The sequence below is a fragment of the Leptonychotes weddellii genome, chromosome 10, assembly GCF_054177405.1.
Source record: "Leptonychotes weddellii isolate Sample4059 chromosome 10, ASM5417740v2, whole genome shotgun sequence".
NCBI classification, from domain to species: domain Eukaryota; kingdom Metazoa; phylum Chordata; class Mammalia; order Carnivora; family Phocidae; genus Leptonychotes; species Leptonychotes weddellii.
This window is the reverse complement of record NC_138378.1, coordinates 66097263-66111861: the sequence shown is the minus strand read 5'-3', so window position 1 is coordinate 66111861 and position 14599 is coordinate 66097263. Positions and strand designations below refer to the sequence as shown.

Genomic DNA, 14599 nt, shown 5'->3' with positions numbered 1-14599 from the left:
ACTTTGTGCTATGTACTTACATTGCATGAGGAGGCACATGGTATTTGATAGTTCCTCTCTTAGTAGAGTTAAGATTGATCAGTTGGTTTAGATCCATCAAATATAAAGTTTCTTACCAGCTTATCACCTAATGATTTTAGCATCCAGTGATAATCATTGCCTACATCCACTATTTCATTAGGGGTTGCAAATGGTGACTTTTAAAAATTCCATCATCTACATTTATTATCTGGAGGTCTTCTGTAGAAAGGACCTCCCTTCATCAGTTATTTGGTTAATTTGAGGTATAGCTCACGCTGGAGAAATAGGTTCATTGCTTGTTTCTTTTCCTTTTTTTTTTTTTTTTTTTACAAAATTCAGTTTTTAGAGTAATAAGGTAGTAGTGCCTAGCAACTGTCAAAGGGAAATAATGATTTTTTTTTTTAGTATCATTATGAACTCATGAGTTTTTATATTGACTTTAATCATTGTAATCACTATACCTTTTGATGCATAAATTGCATCATTTTGGGTCAGTGTATGCCCCTTCATCCTGGCTCCTTGGTTCTTTTAACACCGCCCAGACTTTGCTTTCTGACACCAGTTACCCCAGTTTAATGTACTCATCCTTTTTTCAGAACTATAATTAGTTACTTCTCCAAAGAGCCATGGTTTCTTTGTAGGAAACAGTGTTTTGATGCCACAGATCTGGAAACTGGAGTGTTGCTATTACTGGTAGGCCTTTTCAGTGGACAGAGCTAGGAAAAAATACTGTTTGGAAAGAGAATAATTCATTATGAGTTCATATTGATATTTCCAATTCAAATTTGGCATTATAACATTTAAAATTTTATTTTAATGCTTATATTTTACTCTGAAAATCTTGGTTTCTAATATTAACAATTATTTTTTATTATGTTTTACTTATGCTTTTCCTCTATCTCTTTTATATTTGTTTTACAAAATTACAGTACCAATATATTGCTACAAACGATTGAAAACAGTTTATTTTTTTAATTCTTTTTGAGGTTTTTATTGTTGGCAGCAGCTGCCACATACTAAGAGCTTAGTTGCTCAAGTTGTTCTGAGTCCTTTTTTTTTTTTTTTTTTAATCCTCATAACAACCCTCTGAGATAGGGCTTTGGTAAAATGTTTGGGATCAGAAGAAAGAGTTTAAAGTCAATTTCTAAAGTTTGAATTTTGACTTACAAATCTGTAAACCCTAACTAATAAGAATTACCAAAATTGATTATGAATTTCCTAAAGGCCAGATTTCATGATAAGCTTAAAAAAGGTAAGGTGAAGAAGTAAAGCATATTTTGGTTTACCTTTCACATTGTAAAAAAAGTTTGAAAAAGTTTTTTATTGGGGCACCTGGGTGGGTCAGTCGGTTAAGCATCTGTCTTTGGCTCAAGTCATGATCTCCTGGTCCTGGGATTGAATCCCACATCGGCCTCCCTGCTCTGCGGGGAGCCTGCTTCTCCCTCTCCCTCTCCTGCTCCCCCTGCTTGTGCTCTCTCACTCTCTCTCTCTGTCAAATAAATAAAATCTTAAAAAAAAAGTTTTCTTTTTATCATACTTTTCGTAAGCTATACAAATAAAAGTATATACAAATAAAACTATATATACTGTGTCCCATTAAACTCTTATTACTGGCTTACTTTATGAGGTTGTAAGAACAGATCTATTGGTCATTTAATTTTGAAGAAACACTCATTAGGTTTAAGATAAAATATTGACATTGATCTCTAAGAGTATTCTATTTAGTACATTTGTTGCTGCATTTCTGAATAAAATGACATGCTATATTTTAGCTTTCTAAAGAAATTGACAGAATTGGTGATAACTATTGCACATTTATGAACAGTATACCTAAAAAAAGTAAGAATTTTATTAGTTTATTTGTTGGGCTGTGTTGTCAGTAACAGGGTTTCCTATAATGTAATCACCAATGACAGTATTAAGGATGATGTCCAAATGAAATCAGTAGTTATTGACCGAGTTTCCTAGTAATAACTAGGCATATAGTAGGAGTTCAGTATATATTTAATAAATGAACAATTACCTGTATTTTATTTATTTTTAAAGACTTATTTGAGAGAGAGCACACGTGCATGCAAGCAGGGAGAGGGAGAGAGAGAATCCAAGCAGATTCTCAGCTGAGTGCAGAGTCTGATTTGAGGCTTGATCCCAGAACCCTGAGATCATGACCTTAGCTGAAATCAAGAGTCAGATGCTTAACAAACTGAGCCACCCAGGTGCCCCACAATTACCTGTTAAAAGAACTCTGATGTGGTTAGGTTTTTTTTTTTTTTTTTCTATTTTAGGGCTTAGTGGCTGTGTAGCTAAGGCCTTAAAACTAGGAAATGGTAAAGTTAGGATTTAAAACCTTTGTAAAGCCTGTGATCTTTCTAATATGTACCTTGCCTCTTCTCCACAAAGAATGCTTTGATTCTCTGCCTTTGCCCTTTTTCCTATTATGGTTCTGGAATAGGAGTAACTTGTCTGACCTAAGGTAGAAGGTAGAGTTTATGAATGTCCTAAACCTTGGATTAAAATACATTTTTATTATCCAAATTTACCATCCATGTATGTGGATAGCAGTATTTAATATTTCTGGATTAAAAAAAATTTCAAAAGAATTGCTGAAGCTGTTTTATATGTAAGTATAGGAACTATACGGACTTGTTTTTTTTTAGTAACAGGATAATCTTAATAGTAAAAATTTTGTATGGACTATCAGGCAATTTATAGATAACATTAGGTATTTAGTTTATTAAAAAAGCAGTATACTCCTGTCTTCTAGGAGCTTACCTTCTAATTAAATCCAAACTGACATTTTGGGTTTTACAAACCTGCTTTCAGTTTTGTTGTTGTTTTTATCCTAAAGCAGATTTAGAAAGTAGTTTCAGTTAATAGTCCTGATTTTGAAATACTGTTTTGTAAAATCTTTCTAGTATTATCTCAATTTAATAGTATCCTATCCTTGTTTAAAAACAAAGGGTAAGGACTAATAGATTAAATATATACTTAAAGAAGAAAGAATTATACCTTTTATTAGGGTTATAGTTAACAGAAACATTTATAATTTTTATACTTGTTCTCATCTGGTTTTATTTACTGTATCTGACTTTTTTCTTATTTTTTAGATCATATGAACATCTGTGTAATTTGCAGATACATTTATTTTTACTTTCCAAATAAGATTTTTGTCTAGGTTAGCACCTTTGAAGTAATTGCTAATATTCAGCCTCAGCAATTCTAGTAATGTTTGTATTGCTTGCAAGAAAAAAAAAAAGTTAGTTTTTTTGGTGGGGGGAGTGGGATACATAAACCATCTTGAAGATGATGATTCCGCATAGATGGAAAAACACTTAACCTGGTCTGGGAGTAATAAAGAATGTAAGTCAGTGAAAGAAAGTAGCAGGTGATTATTTACTGTGGTAATAAAGGGTTTTTGTTTGTAAGGGTGTGATTCATAACTGTATACAAATATATCTGTCTAAACAATGTACTTAAAGAGTTCAGGCTTTTCTTAAAGGTGCATGTTTCTTTATATCAAAGTTATATCCACAGGAATAGAAAAATAGTGACGCCTTGAGGGTATTTTTAAACTCTTGTCATCTCTGATAGGCATAATAGTCTAGGAAAATATTAAATCTGAAGTTTTTAAATGTGAAAATTGACATTTTCACATAATCTTCAATCCTGTCTTTTAACTTTTTCCTGTCTTTGTATGAGAAGGGGAATGATTCAGCTGGAATTTCTGTAAGAATACTGGACACTTTAGTGAGGCACAAAGGAGATTATGAAGTTGTTTTGTAATCAGATAGTAACAATTTACTGTCTAGCAATCCATAGCAGATTCAGTTTTTTTTCTTTTAAACAGGAGGTTGCTTTAAAGAATAAACAAGAGTTGTATGCACCACCTCCTCCTCCCCAGTTCTACGCAAGCCTCATTGAAGAGATAGGAACTCTTGGTTGGGATAAGTATGTCTATTTTAAAATGTTTCAGAAATGTCTTTTTTTTTTTTCTTTTTACACATTGCAGTTTATTTGCAGTTTTAGCAATTTATTTTTTACCTGTTTTTAGTCAGCGTTTCATTATAATTAGAACTTACTTGATTATAATTGATACCTGATCCTTATTGTGGGTATGAATTAGAGAGCTATCATCATTAACAAACTGATCTACAAAGTAAAATAATAAAATTTTGAAAAGGAACATTTTTATGTATGAAGTAAGATTTTACCATAATTTTACTGAACATGAACGTTATTTTAGTTTTATTGAGGTATAATTGACAAATAAGATTGTAATATTTTTAACGTGTACAATGTGATGATTTGATTTACATGTACATTGTGGAAGGAGTCACATAAACTCATTAACATATCTATCACCTCACATAATTGCTTTTTTTTTCCCCGGATGTTTTTTGGGTCATTGTTCTTGTGACTGTTACAGAATGGAGACTTTTAGGAACTTCTGATTGCCATTTTCACTGACATCACTCAATATATTTACTGCCATTTTCACTGACATCTTGCTATATGTTTTCTGTTTGTCTTATGCATTTTGTGTTTTTTTCTCTTTATCTGCTTTCATTTGCCTTTATTTGGATTAATCAAGAATTAAGTTATGCATTCTTTTATTACTCTTTTAGAATTACCTTGGAGATTTCAACATATATATAGCAAAATACACATTTTTACTTTTACCAATTTTCTTATAATGGGAGGATCTAAAACTCAATGTATTCACTTCTCTACCTGTTGTGTTATTGTTATCATGCATTTTAATTCTATATTTAAAATTGGCAAACATTGTTTTTAAAGTCAATATATATGTATATATTTATATATATATATACACACAATTATGTATTTATATATTATGCAGTATGTATGTATAATTTGTATGTAATTTGTGTATTTCTCCCAGTGTTCTTATTTTTTTATTTTATTTTTATTTTTTAAAAAGATTTATATTCATTTGAGAGCGAGAGAGAACATAAGCAGGTGGAGAGGCAGAGGTAGAGGGAGAAGCAGACTCCCTGCTGAGCTGGGAGCCCCACTTGACGCGGGCTTCCTTCCCAGGAACTGGAGATCATGATCTGAGCCGACGGCAATGCTTAACCATCTGAGCCACCCAGGTGCCCGGTATTTTTTTATTTTTTAATTTTTTTAAAAGATTTTTATTTATTTGAGAGAGGAGGAGCAGAGGGAGGGGGAGAAGTAGACTCCCCACTGAGCAGGGAGCCTGATGTGGGGCTCCTGATCCCAGGACCCTGGGATCATGACCTGAGCCCAAGGCAGATGCTTAACTGACTGAGCCACCTGGGGTTCCCTTCTCCCAGTGTTCTTTATTCCTTCCTGCATTTCTGTCTTTCTGTCTGGAATCTTTTTTCTTCCTCACTAAATAATTTCTTTTAATATTTTTTTGATATATAATCAACATATAATACTAGTTTTAGGTGTATAACGTAGTGATATATGTATATATTATGAAATCACAACAGTTAGGCTAGCTAACCTCCATCATCACACATACTTAACACATTGTTTTTCTAGTGATGAGAGCTTTAAAGATTTACTCTTTCAGCAACTTCCAAATATATATTACAGTATTATTAATTATAGTCACCATGCTGTACATTACATAAGTGGAAGTTTGTACCTTTTGACCACCTTCATTCATTTCACCTCTGCCTCTGGCAACAGCAGTATGTTCTCTGTATCTATGAGTTCACTTTTTTTTTCTTAAACTTGACATATAAATGAGAGATCATATAGTGTTTTTCTCTGACTTGTTTTATGAGGTGTAATGCTCTCAAGGTCCATCCATATTGTCGTAATAGCAGGATGTCCTTTTTTATGGCTGAATAGTATCTCATTGTATATTTGGAGGGTGTGTGTATGTATATATGTATATGTGTGTGTGTATATATATATACACACACACACACACACACACTAAGTTTTCTTTCTCCATTCATCTGTTAGTGGATACTTAGGTTGTTTCCATGTCTTGGCTATGGTAAATATTGCTACAGTGAATTTGGGGTTGCAGATACTTCTTCAACATTTTGATTTTGTTTTCTTTGGATATATACCCAGAAGTGGAATTGCTGGATCAAATGGCAGTTCCAGTTTTAATTTTGGAGTGTGTACAGATTTATAATTGCTGTATCTTCTGTGGATTTTTCCTTTTATCCTTAAATGTTTCTTTTAATCACTGGTAATACTTCTTGCCTTAATGTCTACTTTGTTAGATATTAGTATAACTACACTTGATTTCAGTTTGTTTTTTTTTTTTAATTCTCTGCCTTTTCCCGTATTTTCTTTTATAATTGTTTAAAAATATTTTCTACTAATTCCCATAATCTAGATCCCCTGGAGTCTGTTTTTAATTTTCTTTCTTGTGGTTTTCAGTCATATCTGTTGCCATATCTTGGCATTCCCAGTACTTTTTTTTTCCCCCCCAAATTGGCTTTCTTTCTCCTTTCCTCTCCCTTCCTTCCTTTCCCTTCCACTCCCCTAGCTTCTGGCAGCCACTGATATTTTTATTGTCTCCACAGTGTTGGATTTTCCAGAATGTCATATAGTTGGAATCATACATTATGTAGCCTTTTCAGATTGGCTTCTTTTACTTATAGTATGTGTTTAAATTTCTTCTTAGTCTTTTCATGGCTCGTTAGCTCATTTGTTTTTAGTACTGAATATAGTTCCATTGTCTGAATGTACCAGTTTATTCATTCCCTTACTGAAGGACATCTTGATTAGTTTCTGAGTTTTGGCAGTTATGAATAAAGCTGCTATAAACATCTATGTCCAGGGTGTGTGTGTATGTGTGTGCACACGTGTGTGTGCACGCGTGTGTGTGCACGCGTGTGTGTGCACGCGTGTGTGTGCACGCGTGTGTGTGTATTAGTGTGTGTGTATTAGTGTGTGTTTATCCACATTGGTAAATACCAGGGTCTACTACTATTTTTTTTTTTTTTACGTTTTTATTTAAATTCCAGTTAGTTACGGGGCACCTGGGTGGTGCAGTCAGTTAAGGGTCTGACTCCTGGTTTTGGCTCAGGTTGTGATCTCAGGGTCATGAGATGGAGCCCCTTTCTGAGGTCCATGCTCTGCACAGAGAGTCTGCTTAAGACTGTCTCTCCCTCTCTCCTGCCACCCCAACCCCCACGCGTGTGCACCTGCTTTCTCTCTTTCAAATAAATCTTAAAAAAAAATAAATTCCAGTTAACATACAGTGTAATATTGGTTTCAGGTATACAGTACAGTGATTCAGCACTTCCATACAGCACTGTGTGCTCATCACAGCAAGTGTACTCCTTATATCATCACCTGTTTAACCCTTCCCCCCACCCCTTCTCCTCCAGTAACCATCAGTTCTCTATAGTTAAGAGTCTGTTTCTTGGTTTGTCCCTCTCTTTTTTTTCCCCCTTTGCTTGTTTTGTTTCGTTTCTTAAATTCCACATGAGTGAAATCATATAGTATTTCTTTTTTTTTTTTTTGAAATCATATAGTATTTCTTTCTCTGATTCTCTTATTTCACTTTCTAGCTCCATCCATGTCATTGCAAATGGCAAGATTTCATTCTTTTTTATGGCCGAATATTGCATTGTATGTATATACCACATCTTCCTCATCCATTCATCAGTCGATGGACACTTGGACTGTTTCCATAATCTGGCTCTTGTGGATAATGCTGATATAAACATTGGAGTGCGTATATCCCTTTGAATTAGTATTTTTGTATTTTGGGTAAAGACTTAGTAGTGCAATTGCTGGATCATAGGGTAGTTCTATTTTTAACTTTTTGAGGAACCTCCACACTGTTTTCCAGCGGGGCTGCACCAGCTTGCATTCCACCAGCAGTGCAAGAGGGTTCCCCTTTCTTTATATCCTCACCAACACCTGTTGTTTCCTGTGTTGTTGATTTTAGCCTTTCTGACAAGTGTGAGGTGATACCTCATTGTAGTTTGATTTGTATTTCCCTAATGATGAGTGATGTTGAGCATCTTTTCATGTGGGCCTACTACTTTTTAATAGTAAAAAGTAAGGGGCTTTTCTTTATTTTCACAATTGAATCAGTAGAAAATTGAATACTGTAAAACAAAGTAAAAATGTAAAACCTGAACTCTCCTGGTCTGTGCTCAACAAAATGACTGTGACTACTCTTTCTTTAAAAACAAAACAAAACAAAAAACCCCAAAAAAACAAAAACCCTGAAAAACTGGCAAAAGGGGAGAAATGAGGAAACTGACTTAATTTCCAGATATTTTAGTTAATAAACATTTTCTCACTGTCTCTTAAGTGGCTGTTCTTCAGTATTTGCCCTTGTTCATTAAGGCTGCTGTGCTATGCCTAATGATCTTTGAGTGTTAGAAATTGTGTATAAAAAAGTTTAGAGGTTCTAGATGATGATATTTTCTTGTGCAAAGGGTTTACTTTTTCCTTTGCTGAGAAATAGAGTAGGGGCAGGTTGCTATAATCCTGTTAAAGACTGAACTGGTTCAGGTTGGGCTATAGTTTTTATAGGACTCAATGTAATTCTTCCTAAGTTGTAACCCTTTAGAACTTTTAAGCAAGAGCTGAGTGTGTTCACTGGTATTTCTCCCTTGGTAGATCCTAAACTCTTACGTGTGTCTCTTCACAAGGCCAGTTTACCTCCCAGTTGGAGCCAGGGGGTCCATTTTTGACAATGCTTCGTCTGACTCTTTTTTGCTTTACTTTTAGGGGTAGCCCTCCAAGGGTTCCCACTGAGAGCTTGGGGATATTCACTGGGGCTTTTACCGGTGTGGGTTCTAAATTTTAATTAATTTCTCCTCAGTATTATGGGCTATCTAAATATTCCCCCCTTGGTTTTCACTGGGGCTTTCTGCTTAGGTTTTTTTTTATCCTTGTCACTTGCAGTTCAAGGATTTATCAAAGGTTTTGATGGACAATTGCCCAAATATTAGGACAAGGTACCTGGCCCTACCTTTCCACTAGATTCTGGCCCTTTAAAAGTCTGTTATTTTTGTTTCTCTAACCTCAAGAGATTTCCAGAAATGCTGCTGTATGGTTTTTTTGTTTGTTTTGGTTTGCTCCTTAATAGCAGCTTTCCATCTGTGCCCTTTGCCCAAATCCTTCTTCTCTTGCCCCAGGCCCAGAATTGGTAAATAAGCTGAGGGAAAAATGGCTGCAGTATTGGCTTACCTCTCCTCTGTTCCCCTTTTTCAGGACCTTGGTTCTTTAGGTCTTTGTTGCCTTAGCAATTCTTTGATGCCTCCAACCTTTTTTTTTTTTTTTTTTTTCCCTCTTGCATCAGACTACTCTAGTAGTTCTCAGTGAAAGTGTAGGTCTGTAGCAAGGTACTCCATTTTAGCCTGAAATGGTTGTTACATATAACTTTAAATGTACTATTGTGGTGGTATCGAGGACTGTTAATGTTATTCATGTGATTAGGCATTATTTGATAAGGTGCCATTCCTGAATAGGATTTGGGAAAGATGGAACTTTTAAATAAAATTTAGCATAACAAGAAGAGGGGAGACAGAAGACAAGTAATGAATTGAGATGAACTAATAGTAGTTTGGCTGGAAGTATGAAGATTTGTCTTGAGGCACTGACATCATGGACCTGGTCATTGTTTGGATTTAAGGTGATAGAGAAAAATCATGTTGACTTATTTTCAGATGCTTAAACGTTAAGATCTTAGTGTTTAGAGGATACTTAGGAATGTAGGAAGGACTTGGAAGGGGAAGCCCTTTTCTAAGTGGTTGTGACACATTTGGAAGAACTCCAGTTATGAAGTAGTTGAAGCATTGAGAATGCAAATATGAGATTTGTGAATCATTCATTTTTTTCCCAACTAACTGTTGAATGCCTATAATGTAAGGCAGTGGATATCCATAGGCAAGACTTAAGGTCCCTCAAGGAACTTATATCTAGTGGGAGAGTCAGAATTGAAGTAGATGATCACAGTAGTACTTAATTCTAATTGTGATAAGTACTATAGAATATAATTACAGGATTTTTTGAGAGCCATTAGCAACAAAGGTATAAGAGAAATAGTGCAAGTATTAAAATACTTTATGGAATAAGTGTTTTTTAGGGACAAATAGAAAGTATTGAGTTTTGCTTTGCATTATATGTATTGTTCTGATGTGGGAGAAAAAGGAACAGATGTCTAGCTTGGATAATAGATGAAGCCAAAAGGAAGGTTATGAATGCCTCCATCATAGCACTGATCACAATATGAATGCTTGTCTCTTTCTTAGACTAAGATTATTATAAAAAGGAACTTCCATTTATGAAGTTTCTGTTGTATGCCATTGACTGATATAGCCACTTTATATACTTCCTACTTAATTCTCAGAATAAATTTCAAGATACATATTTTTATGTTCAACATAATATATAAAATGTGTATGTAGCCAAGAGTGGCTACATAACAGTCCTTGGGCATTCTCTGTGAATGATGCTGCCTGGCATTGTGCTTTGCAGTAGGCTGGTATGGAGCCTTTAATAAAGTTCCCTCAAATACTTGGGAGATAGTTTTTATTTGCTTCATCCTCAGTGTGTGACTGTCTCATCATGGATAAAATTGGCCACATGCAAAATTAACCCATCCTGAGAGATAGTTTTGAAATCTGTTGCTTAAGATTTGTGAAAGATCAAAGTTTAATTATAGTGACTAGTATGCATGATTGAACTAGAATATAGCTGCTGTTACTGAATCATTTGTTTCATAGTCTTTACAAATGAGGAATGTGTTAGCAAAAGAGAAGTTGTTTGCGTGGATTGTCAGAAGCCAGAGAATAAGATTTTCTCAGTATTTATTCAGTGCTTTCTGGAGTAAGAAACTCTATCAATTTTATTTTTGTGATTTAATTCTTAAATCAGGTCTGGTATTGTTGGCATTGGGTTTCAGACCATCAGAGCTAACACTGAGACTTGAATTATGCTATCCACATACTAGAATTGCTACCTTTTGAGGCCTGCCTGAACAGCTGGCCAGCTTCTTAATTTAAAATATCTCTTAAAATGACACACACAATAATACGCATGACAAATTGATTTGAATGGATTGTCAGAATCTTAATGATTTGTAGGCCATGTCAGTATGTCTATATTTTCCTTATACTCTAAATAATCTTGTAGATTTTTTAGTGTAATGGTAAAATCCGATAATGAAAGAAAAATCTTTTTTTAAGGTAATCAAGACCTTGCTGTGTTTTTAAATTACATAACTGACATATCTAATCAGTTCTATAGGATGAGGCATTATAAAAAATTAGGAAGGGGCACCTGGGTGGCTCAGTCAGGTAAGCGTCTGCCTTGGGCTCAGGTCATGATCCCAGAGTCCTGGGATCAAGCCCCACATCGGGCTCCCTGCTCAGCCAGAAGCCTACTTCTTCCTCTCCCTCTGCCCCCCTCCCACTTGTGATTCTCTCTCTCTCTGTCAAATAAAATCTAAAAAAAAATAGAAATATTTAGAATATGATTGAAATCTTTTTTCCTTTATTCACATACATTTTTTAATAGAAATGACATTGAGAATTAGTAACTGACCTTAAGTTTGATTGCTGTAGTAATTTCTGTACTTGTTTCAACTTGTATAAAAACACACTAAAAACAGCTAGTTGTCTGGAGGGTAAAAAGATGATAGTAAGACAGTCGGTGATTTTGGGTGTTAAACAGTTCACAAATGTAAGTGATGCAAAAAGCTGTCTTGATAGGTTTCTGTTCACTTCTGCTTGTGTTGTTTTGCAGAATGGTTCATTAAAAGGATAAGAATTAGAGTCCTTGGGGTTTAACAGGATTTTCTGTTAAGAAACATTAAGACGTTAAGGACATTAAGAATGTCCTGGAGTTGAAAGCACTGAATACTTTTTGTTATAAGTAGGTTGATCTACATCCCACTTTACCTAGGATAATCCTAATATATGCCTTTTATCCTGGCCTCTTTCAGTCTCAAAAGTGTCTCAATTTGGAAGAAATGTAAAGTCATCTTAGTTATAAGATACCTTATGTTTATTTTAGTAATCACATGGCCCTAGGTAATTCAGAGATTAAATAGTTCTAACAGGGGAAGTGTGATCTGATGGTTTTATTCTTTTTTTAGGCAGCATATTTATCAGTTAGAGTGAGTAGAATTCAACTAGTTGGCCTTTTAAATTTGTCTAGGGAAAGAGCTGAGTTTTAGTAAATTTGTTTCGCTTTTGAAAGATTGTAAATATATATTAAGTTGGATTTTTAATTAAGTACCTTATTTTGGTAATAGACTTATTAATCCATTGATGGTGATATTTTCTATAATGCTCAATGCATTTTAAAGATCTGTTTACCATATTGGGAGAAATGGAGATACTTGTTAAGAGGAAATTAATTCCAGTAACTAGACAAGAGCTTTAATTCTGGTTTATCAGCTGTGTGACCTTGGGCAGGTAATGTAACCTCTCTGAGCCACATTTTCTTTATTTTTCAAATGAAACTAATAATACTTAATAAGGGTTAAAAAGAAACACGTGTTACTTGATTCAAATAATACCTTGTGTAAAGTAGGTATAAAGTTGAGCCACTAGTTCACCTAAAAATGTCAGACTATATATGAGTTTTACAGCTCTTAATTAGTGTTATGATTTAATTATAACCAGTAATGATAATTTTCATTGCATAATGCATAAGAACATAGATGTTAATAAGTATGGTTTTCATCCTAAATTACCTTTATCGTAGAGTGCTTTTTCCTCATATATATTCAAATCACTGAATAAGTGCAAATTATCTAATAGTGAAAAAATGTTTTTCTAAATTGGTAATATGTTTATAGTATGTAATTTAAACAGTTTGCATTCAGTTGTTTAAAACTTGCATATGAATCAATAAATATGAACCAGTCTTGATAGCAGCTTCTCCATGGTTATATAACACCTAGAGCACTGATACAATGCATAGAAGTTTAAAACTTTCATATTCCTTATTAAAAAAAGTTAATTTGATTAGGAAGCAAATATTTACATGAAAAGGAACAGTGTGGAAGGTGAAGTCCTTTTGAAGATTTATTTAAGAGAGAGCGTGTGCGGTTGTGCATGGATGTGCAAGTGTGGGGGGGGGGAGGTGCAGAGAGAGAGAGGGCAGAGAATCTCAAGCAGACTCCGAGCCCTTGGTGGGGCTCGATCTCACGACCCATAAGATCATGACCTGAGCTGAAACCAAGAGTTGGACACTCAACCAACTGAGCCACCCAGGCACCCCTAGAAAGATGAAGTCCTTTTGGGCTGCAGATGATTTAGGAAGGTTCTTCCTAAAGGAGGTGGGTATTGGGATAAGCTTGGAAGGAATGTAGAGAGCCTTAAAAGGGAGGCAGTGGTGGACGTAAGTTTGTAGTGATGGAAATGTGCAATTCATCTTTGGACTTTGGAGTATCAGTTGCTCACATAAGAGGATTAATATCAGGGCCAGACTGAGAGGTCTTGACTCCTAGACTAAGGATTCTCTATGTGCAAGTGATGGGGACTCACTGACTATTTTTGAGCAAGGGGTTGATATGATTTGAAAAGTACTTAGGAAGATTGGGGTGCCTGGGTGGCGCAGTCGTTTAAGCACCCAACTCTTGGTTATGGCTTAGGTTGTGATCTCAGAGTCTTGAGATCAAGCCCTGCATTGGCATTGGGCTCCGTGCTCAGCAGGGAGTCTGGGACTCTCTCCCTTTCCCTTTGCCCCTCCCACTCATGTTCTCGCTCTTTCTCTAAAATAAATAAATATTTAAAAAAATAAAAAGTACTTAGGAAGATTAATTTAGTCATGAAAGGCAGAATAGATTGACGTACAGAAGATACAAGAAGACGCCAATTAGGGAGATTGTTTTTTTGAAGTAGTTACTGCTTAAACCTGAGGGTGGTGGTTAAGATGGAATTGATGCTTTATTAAAACATGAAGGTCTTAGGGCGCCTGGGTGGCTCAGTCATTAGGCGTCTACCTTCGGCTAGGGCCATGATCCCAGGGTCCTGGAATGGAGCTCCACATCGGGCTCCCTGCTCAGCGGGAAGGCTGCTTCTCCCTCTCCTACTCCCCCTACTTGTGTTCCCTCTCTTGCTGTGTCTCTCTCTGTCAAATAAATAAATAAAAAATATTTAAAAAACAAAAAACCATGAAGGTCTTTAGTCTGCCTTTTGATGTTATTGCTACATATATGCATCTAGATGTTTAAAGAAAAACTCTCTAACTTAAGCTGTTGGTCAAAGTAAGTACTGTTATTTCAAGAGAAAGCAAATTTGTTTTGTCTCTCTGTACTGATACCATTCAGCTTTTATTTATTTATTTTTTTAAAGATTTTATTTATTTATTTGAGAGAGAGAATGAGAGACAGAGAGCATGAGAGGGAGGAGGGTCAGAGGGAGAAGCAGACTCCCTGCCGAGCAGAGAGCCTGATGCGGGACTCGATCCCGGGACTCCAGGATCATGACCTGAGCCGAAGGCAGTCGCTTAACCAACTGAGCCACCCAGGCGCCCCACCATTCAGCTTTTAACAAAAACAGCGGAAACCTCTATGAAGCTTAAGTATTAGTATCCTTTTTCAAATGTTTTAAAAAATTTAACTCAAGCGTAGTGTCATTTT

The 14599-nt window shown here is 35.3% G+C and overlaps 1 protein-coding gene across 2 annotated transcripts in view; it reads left to right on the top strand.

The window, feature by feature from the left end:
* Positions 1-14599, top strand: part of FANCL (FA complementation group L) — an 88499-nt gene that overhangs the window by 19117 nt on the left and 54783 nt on the right. The window contains exon 5 of one of the 2 annotated variants that reach the window (XM_006728953.3): positions 3869-3969. The exons of the other annotated variant lie outside the window; for it this stretch is intronic. Within the exon in view, the coding sequence (XP_006729016.1) occupies positions 3869-3969 (101 nt within the window). The remainder of the gene's footprint in view (positions 1-3868; positions 3970-14599) is intronic. 2 annotated transcript variants of the gene reach the window in all.